We start from the raw sequence: 16,803 nt of genomic DNA on the forward strand, positions 1-16,803 counted from the left end.
CTTGGGTCATGTGCCCACCCCGGAACCAATCTCTGTGGCTAAGGCAATGAGGTACTCTCATGCCAGGCTTCAGTTCCATAGCCCTGTCTGGAATCAGCAAATGGACACTGCTCCAACCAAACCACATGGTGTGAGCAGGGAAGAGATAGGTCCCCAAAAGAAGAGACATTAGGCAAAAACAACAGACCTCTGCTACAACTCAGCCTCCTCTTTGTCTCCTAGGTGCTCCACACCCTGAGTCAGAACCAGAAAGAAGCGAAGAATCCACACCTGTGTGGAGACCTCCCCTGAAGCATGCGTCCTTAGAAACGCCATGGGAGTTAACAGTGCATCTCCCAGTGGACACGAGCAGGGACACACTCTCACCTCAAGGTAGCTCCTCCCTCCCTCCAGCATCCCTCGGGAACCTCACTCTGAAGGGAAGCAAGGCAAGACACACAAGGGTCCACAGCCAAGGAAAAGGAGTCTGGAAGGGAGGTTAGTTCACCAGCAACCACTGGAAGATGGCCTTTGTGCAGGCAGCAGCTGCCATCACCAAAGTGCTGCACTAAAACTAACAGTGTCCAGCTCACCAGTTACTCCCTAACTCATCCCACTGCTAATATTTTAACAGTGTCCAGCTCACCAGTTACTTACTCCCTAACTCATCTCACTACTAATATTTTAACAGTGTCCAGCTCACCAATTACTTACTCCGTAACTCATCCCACCACTATTTTCTAGTTGCAGATGTGGAAAAGCGTCAAACTTACCAAAAGTTTCCTGCGTGCCTTATAGTTTATCCTGTATTTTTAAACAATGAAATTTCATTTCTAATCTGTTTATAAATATGTATTTATTCATTAAAAAGTCCATAATATCGGCAGGGTGCGGTGGCTCATGCCTATAATCCCAGCACTTTGGGAGGCTGAGGTGGGTGGGGATCACTTGAGGTCAGGAGTTTGCCATCCCAGCCAACATGGTGAAACCCTGTCTCTACTAAAAATACAAAAAATTAGCCAGGCATGGTGGTGCACACCTGTAATCCCCGCTACTCGGGTGGCTGAGGCACAAGAATCACTTGAACCCAGGAGGCGGAGGTTGCAGGGAGCCGAGATTGTACCACTGCACTCCAGCCTGGGTGACAGAGCAAGACGCTGTCTAAAAATAAAAAAATAAAAAAATTTTTTAAAAAGTCCATAATATTGATAAAAGTCTTCACTCCAATTTCCATGACATGTGGACATTTGAAATTATACACATGGGTGCATCTAAGTGTTTGTGTTTATGTGTTCGATAGGTTGGAAGTAACAAGCCATATTTAGAAAGCTCCCCATTTTCAGAAAACTGAGCCTCCTTTCCAAAAGGCATGTGCAAGATGACAGTATCACAGATGTCAAGTGACCTCTGACTACTGGTATCAGAAATAGGAAGATGCACATTAATGTGTTTGGAGTTCTTCCTCTGTGCCAGGCACCATTCTTAGTTTTTAACATGTATTCTCTCAGGTACTCCTCACAGCAATCCTCTCCTCCTTTTACAGATCAGAAAACGGAAGCCCTGAGAGATAGGTAGTATGTTTGAGGTCACATAACTATAAGTGGCCTCACTAGGATTGGAGCTCAGGGCTTCCAGTGCCAGAATCCATGTTCTTACTCATTAGACTACATTCCCTTTCAGTATAAGCCCAACGTTGTGACTTTTCTAACTAATACCAAAAAAAAAAATAAAAAAGAATAAAAGAATAAACCAAACAATGAACCTAGGTCAGGACGTTCTCAAAACATTTAGGTTTCGAGAATGTCCTTTGATTATTGAGGCAGAGGCTTATTTGGTCTATCTCTTAAGTGGGAGTTAATTATCCTAAAGACTTTAATGTTTCCTTTTTCAAAAAATCCAAATATGGGCAGAGCTCACTCTGCAAATAGAGAAAAAAGCACCTTTCTACTTATGGGCCACAATGCGAGGGGCACAGCTGGAGCCACGAGATAAAGGACACCAGTGAATTTCATCTTCCATAGTGTTCATTTTGCACTGCCCTACATTTGTTTTGAGCTGCCATGACCACCAGGAACTGAGTACCAGAACTTGTCCCTCCTCTGCCACTCTGCCAGGAGGAAACTGGTTTAAGAAGCCCCTTGGTATAAATTATGCATGCGACTGAACCTGGGAGTAAATGCAGAAAGAAAGGGACCTAAAGAGGCAGTTCCAGCTGGGCGCGGTGGCTCACACCTGTAATCCCAGCACTTCAGGAGGCCAAGGCGGCAGATCACCTGAGGTCAGGAGTTCAAGACCAGCCTGACCAACATGGTGAAACCCCATCTCAATTAAAAATACAAAAATTAGCCGGGTGTAGTGGCACACACCTGTAATCCCAGCTACTCTGGAGGCTGAGGCACAAGAATTGCTTGAATCCAGGAGACGGAGGTTGCAGTGAGCCAAGATCACGCCACTGTACTTCAGCCTGGGTGACAGAGAGAGGCTCTGTCTAAACAACAACAGCAACAACAACAACAAAGAGGCAGTTCTTCATGGCAGTCTTCACACAGAGGTCCCTGCTGCACGGGCATGTTGATGCTGAGTGGGACTGCTCCATTGCCACGGAGGCAACACATATTTATTTACTTGCCTAGGCCTGGATTACTTCACCTCTAATACCACAGAAATGAAGCCAGCTTTTATGTATGCATCCACACATATATATTTTTATTTTATTGCTTAACCATCTGAGAGTAAGTTGCAGACGTTGTACCATTAATCCCTTATCAGCACGTATCTCCTAAGTCCAGAAATATTCTCCCTCCTAGCCACATACAATTACCACACTCAAGAAAGCAAACACTGGTGTAATAGTACTTTCTCATTTCTAATTCATAGTCACATTTCTCTATTTATACCGATAATGTTCCTTTATAGCTTTTTTTCAACCTAGAATTCAACTCAGGATCATGCATTACATTTAGTGGTCCCACTCTTTAGAATCTTTTCGTTTAGAAGAGTCCCCCAGTCTTGTTTTTCATGACATCGACATTTTTGAAGAAGACGGGCCAGTTGCTTTGCAGAATTATTCGATTTGGATTTTTCTATTTCCTCATAATGAGATTCAGATCAAACCTTTTTGGCAGGAATATCACAGAGGTGATGTTGTGTCCCTCTCGGCCCATCATATCAAGGGATGCAAAATGTCAGTTTCTTCCATCGTAGGTGATGTTAAATTTTATTATTTGGTTAAAGGTGATATCTGCCCCATTTTTCCATTGTAAAGACACTTTGCCTCTTTTTAATGAATAAGTAGTCTGTGATAATTTGAGACCACATGAAGCCAATTTTTAAACCCAAATATTCATAGCAACTATTGTTTTACATGTGAAATAAAGACCACTCCCTATGAAAGAGGTGAAGCCGAGGCCTCAGTCACTTGGGTTCCTGGGTTTCCTGCTTCCTAGAGCAGGCCCTGTTGGTGTTGAGAAGAGAAAACAGAAGCAGAGTGTAGGGTATGCTCTATGGAATGCTACCATCAATCCTGATACCCTCTGACTTCCATCTGGAAGGTAGCACTTTTTATTTAACCCTGAGGAAGGAATGCGATCATTGACTCTGCCTAGCACAACTACTTTTTGGTCAGAAATCTGTATCCAATAATCTCATCAGCTCTAAAGCTGGGATCTCCCTAGTCAGAGCCTTAGGACTAGGGGTGGAAGGAGTTTGCACCCTCTCCAGTCCTCCTTCCATCTCAGGATTTCATCCGTAAGATGAGAATAAAAACAACCACCACTCAATTCCTCCCAGTTCTTGGCAATTTTCCAAATGAACAGCCACGATTCTAGCCAAGAATCATGTCATTTTGGCCACCGGAGATATCAGGTCCCTGGTGCTTAGCAGGACTGGAAAACAGGGACAAACCTGAGAATGAGTGGAATAAACCATCCTAACACCAGGACGATTTCTCCCTTCTAGCCACAATACAATTACCAGTTCTTCATAGCAGTCTTCACACAGAGGTCCTTCAACCAAGTTAGAAGAGAGCTTCCTTCTCCTTCCTGCTGATTCTGTTTTCTCACACAGGCTTTTTCCCCTTTTGTTTTTAAAGATGATGATGCCCCACCCCACGATGTGGCCCCACCATTGGATCTTCTACCCCTGATTAAAGGAAAAAAAAGTCCTGAGAGCCAGAAGGGCGTGGACAGCCCTAGGACATCAGACCACAACAGCCCCCCAAGTCTCCCAAACATGAGAGTGCCCAGGAGGGCACTGCCAGCAGCTCAAGGTAATCATTCCCAGAGTGCATAGACGCCCCCCACTGGCTTGAATGTGGCTCATTGCCAGGGCCGCGTGGCTGCTAATGATGTAAGTTTTCTGAAAGGCATTCCATTGAAAAGGGGTAATTGCCACTGTTTCTGATGATGTCAGTGGGATTAATGTTCCCCATGCATATTTCTAAAGGGTCAGTACATGTTTTAAGGGTTTGCTGCAGCAACATGCACTGCTACGCTGTTTTGTGCCTTCCTCACTCCTGGCAGCAGCATTTGATGACACAGCTCCCTGTGCTCCTGGGGGAGACACACTACTGGATTTACCAGGCACACTCCAAACTGAGCCATAACCCTTGCCCCCTGAGGCAAGAGAGCCCGATGAGCCTGCCAACAGAAGAGTCCCCAGACAGAAGTCAACTCCAGCCCAGGGCAGAGCCTGTTCACAGAGACGGAAAGACCCTGATTTCTAGGGAAGGGTGAGGCAGGGCAAGGCCATTCCCTCTAGGATTTAGCCTCACTTCAAGTACTTATCCTTAAGGAGCTAATAGTCAAGGAGGGGACTAAGATGCTTATACAGAGCAATAATGCAAGGACAGTGCAAGAGCAGCTCCCCCGGGGCTTCCATCTAAAGGTAGCTCATAGAGCAAAAATTGCTTAAAGTCCAAGTTACCCCTGAAAAATCCCTGGGAAGGTGCCACGCTGGAGACTGACAGACCATTTTCAGGAATATGTGGTCCAGGCAGCTGTTTCTGCTTCGTTGAAGGCTTGGGCTGCTTTCTCAGTTTGAGCACCAGATGAAGGAGATGACATGTGTTTGGGGGACAGATTGTATAAAGAAAGAGGTATCTCTGTTAACAGCAGAATCACACTCAGGGCTGTGAGAAGCTCACACTTTGAGAGGCATGTGGGAACAGAGAGCCATCACAGAGGCAACAGATTTCACATCTTTCATTTCATGCTCACTCAGGGACAGAATGCCTCAGTATTTAAATCAGTCTCACTTGCTCTCTCTCTCCCCCACTGCCCAGCACACCCCCTTCTCATTCTCTCCCCAGAGCATATATAGTTGAATTCTTTAAGCATAAATTAAATCCACAGATTAATAGTTCCATTCTGTGTTTGCAGCTTCTGTTTCAGGCTGAGATGGTCAAAATTAAATCCCTTCCTTCCCCGCAACATTCTCTCTATCCCTAGAGACGTTGTTTTCACCTAGAAACCGTTCCAGGGTTGGAACTTCTCTTTCACAACGCCCTCCCCTTTATACTTGTGTGACAGCAATGCTCTTTTCATTTTGATACAATTGAACCAAACTTGGTGTACTGTTATGTCCCCACCTGGGGCCTTCCTAGGAAGTTGCATGGCCTGGGACAAATCACAGCAAATGGATACTCAGGCCTACTTTAGACATCCTTATAAAGGGAGAATCTGATTAGAATAGAATGCCAGTGGCTGGGCGTGGTGGCTCATGCCTATAATACCAGCACTTTGGGAGGCTGAGGTGGGCGGATCACGAGGTCAGGAGTTCAAGACCAGCTTGTGCAACAAGGTGAAACCCCATCTCTACTAAAAATACAAACAAAAAAAAAAAAATTAGCCAGGCATGGTGGTGCACATCTGTGATTCCAGCTACTCAGGAGGCTGAGGCAGGAGAATCACTTGAACCTGGGAGGCAGAGGTTGCAGTGAGCCGAGATAGCACCATTGCACTCCAGCCTGAGCAACAGAGCAAGACTCTGTCTCAAAAAAAAAAAAAAAAAGGTTAGAATGCCAGGACCAGGACTGGGAAAAGAGAGCAGCCTGAAGCCTCAAGTGTGTGTGTTGGGTGTGTGCATGTGTGTAAGTGAATGTGGGATGTGTGCTTATATGCCCATGAGTACATGTGTGTGCTTGTGTGCATGCATGTCATTGTGCACATCTATATAGGCATGGCTGCATATGCACGTGCATGTCTATATATTCAGTCCTGTGAATGTATGTGTCATATGCTCATGTATGTCACTGTTCATGTGTATGGGGGTGTGTGTGCATGCTTGCCCTATGAGAGTGTGCATATATGTGTGTGTGCCCCTGTGTGAATATGTCAGTGTGTTTGTAAGTGTGCATGTGTATGTGTGTACTCCTTAGCATCCACTCTAGCTGGTGGCCTGCTAGTCCAGGTAGCTGGACTCCTGGACCCTTTGTCTTGGAGATGGGGAAGGTAAGTATGGTGTAATATGAATAAATTTGGTCTTTGTCCCTGGTTTCTATTACTAAACTAAAACTCTTGGAATTTTCTGAATGATAGTAGTATCTTTTGTTATTCATAATGAGCCCCTTTGAAAACACCTGAGTTTATGCTAATGAGGTGACGTAGGGTAAGGCCCCTAGGTAGCCTCATGATGGGTGACCAGAAGGACCAAGCGATAAGAGGATTAGAGGGTTGGAGCTTCCAGCCACAACCTCCAGGAAAGGGGAGGGGACACTGGAGATCAAGCTCTTTATTAGCTGTTGACCACGAATTGATAAGCTTCAGCATTGCTGAGCGTGTCTAGGTGGGAGGGCAGCAGGCCCAGAGAGGGCACGGAAGCTCGGCACATGCTCGCCCATCTCTTCATATGGCTGTTCACGATATCCTTTCTAATGTCCTTTATAAATAAGCCAGAAAATGTAAGTAAGCATTTCCCTGAGTTCTGTGAGCTGTCCTACCAAATTGTTGAACCCAAGGAGAGGGAGGATCGTGGAGGCCCAATTTAGAGCTGGTCGGTCAGAAGTACAGGTCACAATCTGGGACTTGCAATTGGCATCTGAAGTGGGGGGCAGTCTTGTGGACTGAGCCCTATCCTGTGGGATCTGACACCATCTCCAGGTAAAGAGTGTCAGAACTGAATTAAATTATAGGACAACCAGTTGGTATCTGCTGGAGAATTGCTTGGCATGGGGGAAACCCCGCAATCTAGTCCCAGGAGTGTTCCGGGTTGAGCGTTGAGATTCGAGTGGGGAATAAATGTCTTGTTTTTTACTTTTACAGTCAGGTTATAAAAAATACCTTCAATCTTTCTAAGTAACTAGGGAGACACAGCATCCTTCACCTTGACCTGAGCCCCTGGCATCACCAAGCCATCCCAGTATTTCATCTAGAGGTTCTGGCCGTGTATGCTGAGTACTGCATAGGACATCTGATGGAGGCGGACAGCAGAGGCAGGAAGCAGGAAGCCCTGTTCTCAGGGGCTGGGCTGCACACAGCTGAAGGAAGGGACTCCCTTTCCTTCACACAGAGTGCCCCCGCTCACTTAGCCCTGCCCCTGAGGTAGCCAGGCTCTCCTGAAGGCATGATGTAGGCAAGTGGTAGCCCCTCCCTGTTCATCCCACCTTGACCCCCGGAAGGCAGGGCCTGAACAATAGCCCTGCTCTGCTGAGTCCCAGGAGTAGGGCTCACCCTATACTCTGGTGGGCACCCAAGCACACAGGCATCTACGGGTGTGTGCCCGCGGGGGACTAGGGGAACATGGCCCAGGTTCGGTCTGTCTCCCTCACCAACATGGTACTGACACTGCCTATGCTTGTGCTTATTTTCGAGAAGATTCCAGCGACCCTACACTGGGACACTTCTTGCTGGGTCCAGATGGAGAAAAAGTCTGCCTGTCCCTCCCAGGGCGTACCCAAACCGAGGCGCTTCCATCGGGTAAAGGTAAGCTAACACATTCCAGGGCAGCCTTGTTTTTTTTTTTTTCAAAGGGGGAGATGTTACCTGCAGCTTCCAAATTTTCCCAGCATCAGCGACATCATTAAAAACAGACGCAAGTCAGCCAGTTTCTCCCCTTTCACCGACACAGAGCTGCTTCTGTAGCTCAGACACAATGATCCAATGTTTGCATAACAAGTTTACTCTTGCTGGAGCGTTTGGAGAGAGAAGTTCCAGTGGAATGGCTTGGAAGAGGTCTAATGTGCCACGCTGATGCCTTGATGAGAATGATAAAGTCCTTTTGGTATTTGCCCAAACTAAACACTGCCTTTTCTCTTCTTTCCAACCACCCTGCAGAGGTGGAGACGGCTAATTGGTAATCCAATCAGGTATCCTTGTTATGTACATTGGTTCATCCCTGTGAATCATCTGGCTCCTGACAGATAGCAAGGCCGTTTCCAAAAACCCTTCTGGCATGTTCACTTTTTAGAAAAGAGATGCTGCCTCTGGGCAATAGCCATTTTGCAAAGGAAAAAAGAAATGAAGTCAGAGGGTGATGAGCATCAACCACCCAGAAACCACCGTGATGTATATGCATGAGTCTGCAGCCAGCAGGCTCCTTGATGTGGGAGATTAAAAGCTGCACTCATTTTGGGGGTTACGTCATGACCCGCTCAATAAAAAGAACACGGATTCGGAGCTAGGAGATTTGAGGAGCTCTGGCCTCGTCTCTAAGTTGCCAGATGACTTTGAGTCAGTCCCTCATCCTCCCTGTATCCAAGGTTCCTCCACCAAAATGAGAGGATTGATTCCTCCCCTGAGAAATTCCTTGACCATTGCTGCATTTTACATCTCGTGTCCGCTGCTATTGAAGCAGCCACCCAGTATATGGATTTCCAGAAAGTAGAATGTATTTGATTCCAAATTCAGCATCAAAGAACTTCCATCAGCAGTTGGTTTATACCAGGATATGAGTATAAAAATATCTTGGTTCTGAATTGGTGGAAGCAGGAGTTAGACAGGTGGAGGCCACTGTCAGCATGACACAGCTGGTGCAACAGCTGGAAAGCAAATATGATTCTGTTCACCTGCTGCACATTTGTCCACTCTGTTCCAGGAGAAATAGTTCCCCCTTTTGGCACAGCGAAAGCTAGAAGCAGAAAAGGAAATATTTAGGCTGTAAGTTTATTGTCACCATTGTCAATATGATGCTTCAGTCATTTTAGTATCCCTGGCACCTAGCATAGTCCCTGACATATACATAGAAGGGTCACAATAAATGTTCATTTAAATTTTTTGAAAAATATTTCAATAATTTCCATGACATGGAGAAAGAGAAAGATGAAACTTATGCTGATAAATGAAGACATGCCTGCCATCTTGTCCCAGTCCCACAGATGGTATATTTAATCCTACTTGCCTCTCAAACCTAAAGGCATTCACTGCATGCTTATTGAATGAATGAATGAATGAATGAATCAGTTAGCCACTGACCTTTCTCAAGCCTTTCCTCCATGGGCAGTTGGTTGACCTTCAGTCTTGATGGTGACAGGATGTTGCTCAAGAAGGTGGTGAAAGATCTTAAACCCACATCTTCCTATAAAGGTCTGGCTTTCTAAGAGTCTCTATTAATGAGCAAAGATTTTTTTGGTTTGGGCTTTTTTGTTTGTTTGTTTGTTTTAGTTTGGTTTGGTTTGGGAGACAGTATACTGAAAAAAATTTTTCCTCTTGCAAAATATTAGGTTGGTGCAAAAGTAATTGCGGTTTTGCCATTACTTTTAATTGCAAAAACCACAATTACTTTTGCACCAACCTATAATTGCTCCAACCACACCAAACTCTTTGCAGATCAGTTTGTTCAAAACCATCTTAATCACTGTCTCCACCCTCCCCTTCCAGCCTCATCTCCTACTATATTCCAGCCCACCCCTTGCTCATCTCTTTGATGACCTAAAAATTTAGTCTTCATTCTTTTCTCTCCAAACTTTTGCTCAAGTTTCCCCCAAATATTTAGAATAGCTTTAAGTTCATCTTTTCTGGAACATTTTCCTTAATAAATCCACCTCATTGCACACAGCTGCCTAGATGTAGCCTCAGCCCCATTCCTCTCTCTCTTTCTCAATCCCACTTTTGTGATTATTGTATTTATCTGCATCTGTTTTCTGTTTAGCTTCCAATATGAGTCCTAGAGAATGTCTCATCTCCATCATATGTCCAGGAAAAGCTTGTTGATTGACTGAATACTCCAGGTGCCACAAAGGAAAGTTCTTTAGGGATCATAGTTGTTGCTGGGTTTTCTGTTTTTTGTTTTAATTTAAAAAAAAAAAAACTCTTGAGTAAAGGAAGGAATACGATCTGTCTGATCTTTCTGAGACTTTCAGGCTCTGTCAACAACTATTTGGAAATAAATTCTTAGGCAATTAGATCATGGTATCTTCTTTCAGACAGCATAGGGAAATGAATATAAACCTTCAGAAGGAAAAAAAAAAAAGATGTGAAGACTAGAGCTGGAATTTGACCCTTTTGGTCATGTTGGGATATTGAACATTTAGAAAATTGAAAGTCTTGAGAAAGGAAAAGTTAACTTAGAAGGATACAAGTCAAACCACTGGATATGCCCTCTGAATTGCTTATCCTTGATTCAAGTCCTTCATCTACTCCCCTAGTCACAGTGCCAGCAATAGAATTTTTCTCTCAGAAGTTCTTTTACTCAGAAGTTTGTTTTACAAAGAAGTTCAAGGATGTTTATGCCAATGATTCAGGTTGGGCATCAAGTCCCACGTAAATTTAAATTCCTGGTCTCTTTCAGAGTTTCTGTTTAGTATTTGTTCTTGTTCTAAATGGATTTTTACCCTCAAAATGTTTCTTGGGTGTTTTTAGTTTTTTTAGACAGGGTCTTGCTCTGTCACACAGGCTAGAGTACAGTGGTGCAATCATGGCTCACTGAAGCCTCAAACTCCTGGGTTCAAGCTATCCTCCCACCTCAGCCTCCAAATAGCTGGGGCTACAGGCACGAGCCACCATGCCCGGCTTTTTTTTTTTTTGAGATGGGGTCTCCCTGTGTTGCCCAGGCTGGTCTCAAACTCCTGGCCTCAAGCAATCCTCCCACCTAGGTCTCTCAAAACACTGGGATACAGGCATGAGCCACTGCACCCAGCCTTTCTTGTTTGTTGTTGTTGTCATTTGTCATTTAATTAGCATCCTTCCCCCTTGCAACTCTTTCTGGTGTGGTGGTTTTAAAATACATCCACAAATTCTTTGACACTTCCCCCTTCAAAAGGGAGAAACTAACTCTTCTCCCCTTGAGTGTGAGTGGGATATGATGGCTCACTTCTAAATAAAGATAGACTATGGCAGAATTGATGGTATGTGACTTCTGAGACTGGGGTCATAAAAGGCACCAAGGCTTCCTCCTCGCTCGCTCTCTCGGATTACTCACTCTGGGGAAAGCCAACCACCATGTCTGTGATGAGGCCACTCAAGCAGCCTATGGCAAGCAGTCCACATGGCAAGGAACAGAAGCCCCTTGCCAACAGCCAGAATGAACTTCCTAGGCTTGTGTGGGAGTTGCCTTGAGAGGAGGTTCTCCAGCCCCAGTCAAGTCTTCAGATGACTGCATCCCTGGCTGACACTCTGTCTGTGACCTCACAAAAGGCTGCACCAGAACCACACACCTAAGCCACTCCAAGATTCCCACAGAAACTGAGACATAACAAAGGTTTATTGTTTTAGGTTTCAGGATCATTTATTTTGCAGTAATAGATAACTAGTATTCTAGATAACTAGTATTCTTGGTGTCATTTTGTGATGGTCTGTGATTTGGTTGACAGAAAGATGAGTCTAAGAATATCCCAGCTGGTCTGAAAACACTGATCATTTAGGGGTAAACATAGGCTAAGTGACTGTTCTCCCCATTTTTCCTTTGTGATAAGTTGGTTGTGGTACCCCACGGGTAAAAGAATCCTTCCATGTTGGTGGGGTACTGTTTAAAGTATGATTTTCCTTAAGTAGCCCATCTCTTAGTAGCTGCTACCTTACTGATGATGCCGACAGATGTAAGGGAGGACAATTAATTTTGATAAGGCCATGTGAGGAAGAAGAAAAACTCTGGTTTTATTCCCACCTGTACTGCCCAGGATTTCTGTGATCACAGGCAAATAACTTCATTGCCTTGGACCTCAGCTTCCTCATATGGAAAAAGAGGAGTTGGTATTAGATCCAGTCCTCACAGCACATGTCCCGTCGAACTCCAATTCCTCAGAAGGTTAACAGGCATTGTGTAAAAAAGGAAAGGTTCTAGGGCCAGATACATTTGGAAACCAGTGGACCAAAGTTAAGCAGATCCCTTACCGCAGGACTTCCTAGAGCCTCCGATATGCTGATGTGCACCGTGGTTCTTCAGGATGGGGATATGCACTGTTTCCCAAACTTATTTGATCACTGAATCCCTTTGTTTTTGGTAAAGCATCATGTGGATCTAAAAAGTTTTTGGCAAACTTTGGAAAATGCTAAACTGATGATTTCTAAGGTTCTCCTAACATGGCATGTTTCTAAATATGCCCCTTTCCCCAAGGAGACTCTCTCGGTGGAGCAGTTCTTGTGTCTAAATCCTGAAACAGGATTTCAGCCATTAATCATTTGTGACTATTATTATTTTCATTCTCTAAACATCAGTTCTGAATCATAGAGTCCACAATCCATCCATCTCTGGATAGGAAGAAATACAGGAAGATAGGAGCCCCACGTGGTTATAGTGTACATTGTCCCTTGTGCCTTTTCAGTGTTTTTCATAACCCTCATGAGAAATAATGCTGGCAGATGTTACCAGTACTAGTGATCTCCGGTCAAATGTTTGAATAAAGGAAAATGTGGCTGGATATGGTCTCTGGGCACCCAGCATTTCCTTCCAGTGGGCCTTCCTGTACTACAGAGGCTAGAAGGCTAAAAACTACATTTCCCAGATAATCTTTGCAGCTAGGGAACTGGATGCAAATTATTTTCTGCCAATTAGATGTGCTTGCATGAGATTTGGAGAGCAGAAGTGAGGCAGAAGCATCAAAGCTCTGGGCACTGAGCTCATGAAGACTGAGCATGATAAGAGGCAGTTACTGTATAGTAACTCTGTTTCTTCTTAAAAATATTTGGGCAGTTTCTGTTCTGGGCTGAACCCTGACTAAAAAGCTCTCCTTACAAAAATTACAGGAGATTCCCATCAGGCTTGGCATGGCGCTAAGTTAGGTCTATCACATGTACCACAGTGTTGAGTGATTGTAGAAGGGCAGGCTGTGATAGCTGCATTTGTCCCAGCCTTCAGAAGGAAGCAGTGTTCTTTCCCTCACTGTAGTGAGACCAGCAAGGCCTCACAGCCCACTCTGGAAGGTGTCCTGATAGCCACCAGTAGAGAGCTACTAAAACACAGTAGGGACTCTCCTTCATTTCCTTTGACAGAAACCTCTTGTGATTCCTAGAAACATAAAGACTTCCCTACCTCATATGTAGCTGAAAAGGTGACATCATCACCACTTTATGGCTTCCGAAGAAGAAACATGTCAAGAATAATAGCTTGCGGCCAGGCGCGATGGCTCATGACTGTAATCCACTTTGGGAGGCTGAGGAGGATGGATCACCTGAGGTCAGGAGTTGTTGAAACCCTGACTCTACTAAAAATACAAAAATTAGCCAGGCATGATGGCGGGTGCCTGTAATCCAGCTACTCAGGAGGCTGAGGCAGGAGAATTACTTGAACCTGGGAGGCAGAGATTGCAGTGAGCTGAGATAGTGCCATTGCACTCCAGCCTGGGCAACAGAGCGAGACTCCGTCTCAGGAAAAAAAAAAAAAAAAAGAATAATAGCTTGCTTTGAATCTACTAGCTATTCATTTTTTGAAGAAAAAATCAATACAAAGTACTGAAGAATATATTATTTCTTTTTTTTAAGATGATGGTACTTGTGTCATTTTTTACAGAACCTGTGAAGTTATGAATTCTACCTCCCTTGCATTTGTTCTGTTTCAGAGAACCCTAGAGTCAAGAGGGAACTTAGGCATCACCGTCATCAGTATTTAAGCAAAGGAAGCATTTAATCAGACTTTCCGAGGATACCAGTAAATAAAACAGATAAAAGCAGAACTATCTGGTTGAAGTGGAGATGGTCTAATTATGTCCCTCCCAACTTCTCTGAACCCAACTAACTCTTCCCCTCCTAAGATGGTTCTAGGAGTGGGGGTGGGGGACTATGCAGGGCCACTAGAGCTATGTGACAATTAGAAAACCTGCTGGGCCAGGCACAGTGGCTCATGCCTATAATCCCAGCACTTTGGGAGGCTGAGGCAGGAGGATCATTTGAGCCCAGGAGTTCGAGACCAACCTGAGTGATATCTTTTGGCTGTGTCCCCACCCAAACTTCATCTTGAATTGTAACTCCCACAATTCCCACATGTCATGGGAGGAACCCAGTGGGAGGTGATTGAATTATGGGGGCAGCTCTTTCCTGTGCTGTTCTCCTGATAGTGAATGAGTCTCACGAGATCTCATGGTTTTAAAAAGGGGAGTTTCCCTGCACAAGCTCTCTTTGCCTGCTGCTATCCATGTAAGATGTGACTTACTCCTCCTTGCCTTTTGCCATGATTGTGAGGCCTCCTCAGCCACATGAAACTGTGAGTCCAATTAAACCTCTTTCTTTTGTAAATTTCCTAGTTCTGGTTATGTCTTTATCAGCAGCATGAAAACAGACTAATACACTGTGCAACATAGTGCGATCCCATCTCTGCAAAAACTTTTAAAAATTAGCTGGGCCTGGTGTGCACACCTGTGGTCCCAGCTACTCTAGGGGCTGAGGTGGGAGTATTGCTTGAGCCTGGGAAGTCAAGGCTGCAGTGAGCCATGATTGCACCACTGCACACCAGCCTAGGCAATAGAGTGAGACCTTGTCTCAAAAAGAGAAAAGAAAACCTCTGATTTTATGGATAAGGAAACTGATGCCCAAAGAGGTATGATTTGCTCAAAGCCACACAGCTTTTATATGGCAAATCCAAGGCTCAAACCCAGATCTTCCTTCGTCCAGTGAGGCCAGAGCTTTTCCCACTGCATCACACAGCTTCTAGTCCCTCTTATCCAGGTTTTCAAGCTTCAAGGACCAGTCAAAGTTCCCTCTCTACTGTGATGCCTTACCTGACCACCTCTGCCACAACGATTGCTATTTCCTTACGTTCCACTCATTCTTACCACCTGGGCCTCTTACCAAGCACTCCCTCACATCTTTTATCCTTTGTACTATTTTTCTTCTTTCCCGTCCTAGATTTAAAATTCCTGTGAGTAGATCCCCCTCATCTACCTCTGAATATCACAGAGAACACATTTGGTACTCCCAGAGTATTTCTCATAATATTTACTGAATATTATGAATATTGACTGAATAATATTTATAAAAGGAATAATGGAAGAATGTGTTCAGCTAAATTCTAATAATAGAATCCCCCACCCTGGATTTTAGCTGAACACATGGCTGCTGACCGAGAGATTATGCTTCCCAGACTCACTTGCAGCTAGGTATGGCCATGTGACCAAGATTTGACCAATGGGATGTGAATGGAAGTAACACATGCAACTTCCAGGTCATTTCCTTAAAAGGAAACTGTTTGCCCTTCCCCTCCTCATTCTCCTTGGACTTGGTTGTGGTAATAGCTTCAACCATGTGGAAGAGAACAATTCCATATGGGATGATGGAGTACTAAGATATTAGGAACCAGGGTGCTCAGGTAACTTTACGGAGCACAGCCACCCTGATCGGCCTGCCTGCCTACCTCTGGACTTGTATGTGCAAGAGAAATAAATGTTTATCTTTTTGGGTCTCTTGTTTTACAGCAGCTTACCTTGTGCCTTAACAGAGTGCAACTATAATATCTGCCAACATACTTCACATTACTTTGTGAAAATCAAATCAGATCACACTTGCACTCCATCTTGTAAAGTATTAAGTAAAATTCCAATATGAAATATGGTTGAACCTCAAAGAAGGCCCATTACATGTGTGTTTGACTCCTTCGATACAATATACTGAATACCTCCCATATGCAAGGGACATGGAAGGATGTTAATATTGAGAGCAAACACTCTCAGGCACCTTGCTATGCATGTCATCTTGTTCCCTTATCCCAACGATCCTAGGAAGTGAGTATTTTCAATCACATATCATAGGTAAGGAGATTGAAACACAGGGAGCTCACTTACCTGGTAAGGACAGAGCTGGGCTTCATTCCCAGTCCTGTCTGTCCTCACTCCACATACCAAAGCTCCACCCCAGGCACTGCAGTCACTGCCCTCAAGGACCTCAGAGTCCACGCGGAGAACAGATTCACAAGCCAGTAACCGTACCACAAGGCAGAATGAAATGAGTGCCATCACAGAGGCCTAAGAGCACAATCCAGGGGTATTCCAGGAAGGAGCCATTAATTCTAGCCTAGGAGGTTGGGAAGGGCTTTTTACAGAGGAAGTTCCATTTACACTGACCTTTGAGAAACGAGAAGTAGATAGAGAAGGGGAGGGCCAGCCAGCCGAGACACCAGAATGAACAAAAAGAGGAACGTAGAGAACACGTGGATAATGAGGAGCAGTGCGGTGTGAGTGGACTGTGGAGGGGCTTCATGCTGGGGGTGAGGAGGAGCTGGGCCTGAAAGGCAGACCAGGGCCAGACCAGGGAAAGCCTTGTATGCCAGGAGAGAGCCAAAATGCTGCTGTTTAGGCAACAAGGAATCACAGATGTTTGAGGAGGGATGTCATGCAACCCAACACGTGAGCTAGCATGAAGGAACAGACAAGAGAAAAGGCACAGGGCTCAGGCTACTGCAAAATCAGCCAGACAACACTGGGTGAGGGCCCGGGTGCAAGGCAGTGAGCAGCCATGCCTAAAAGGC

At 44.8% G+C, this 16,803-nt stretch overlaps 1 protein-coding gene and 1 long non-coding RNA gene across 3 annotated transcripts in view; one reads left to right on the top strand and one right to left on the bottom strand.

Annotated features, from left to right (window-relative positions):
• Positions 1 to 16,803, top strand: part of KIAA2012 (KIAA2012 ortholog) — a 135,813-nt gene that overhangs the window by 34,152 nt on the left and 84,858 nt on the right. Inside the window, exons 9-11 of one of the 2 annotated variants that reach the window (XM_031008585.3) lie at positions 223 to 372; positions 4,070 to 4,246; positions 7,788 to 7,898. In XM_031008585.3, the coding sequence (XP_030864445.2) occupies positions 223 to 372; positions 4,070 to 4,246; positions 7,788 to 7,898 (438 nt within the window). The remainder of the gene's footprint in view (positions 1 to 222; positions 373 to 4,069; positions 4,247 to 7,787; positions 7,899 to 16,803) is intronic. The other variant, XM_031008586.3, reaches the window with a different exon arrangement.
• Positions 6,695 to 11,524, bottom strand: LOC115933735 (uncharacterized). The gene is made up of 4 exons (XR_004069598.3): positions 11,332 to 11,524; positions 9,387 to 10,361; positions 7,959 to 9,042; positions 6,695 to 6,855 (listed from the first exon to the last, which is right to left on the bottom strand). It is a non-coding gene; the product is annotated as an uncharacterized lncRNA (long non-coding RNA).

The sequence above is a fragment of the Gorilla gorilla genome, chromosome 11 (assembly GCF_029281585.2).
Source record: "Gorilla gorilla gorilla isolate KB3781 chromosome 11, NHGRI_mGorGor1-v2.1_pri, whole genome shotgun sequence".
NCBI lineage: Eukaryota > Metazoa > Chordata > Mammalia > Primates > Hominidae > Gorilla > Gorilla gorilla.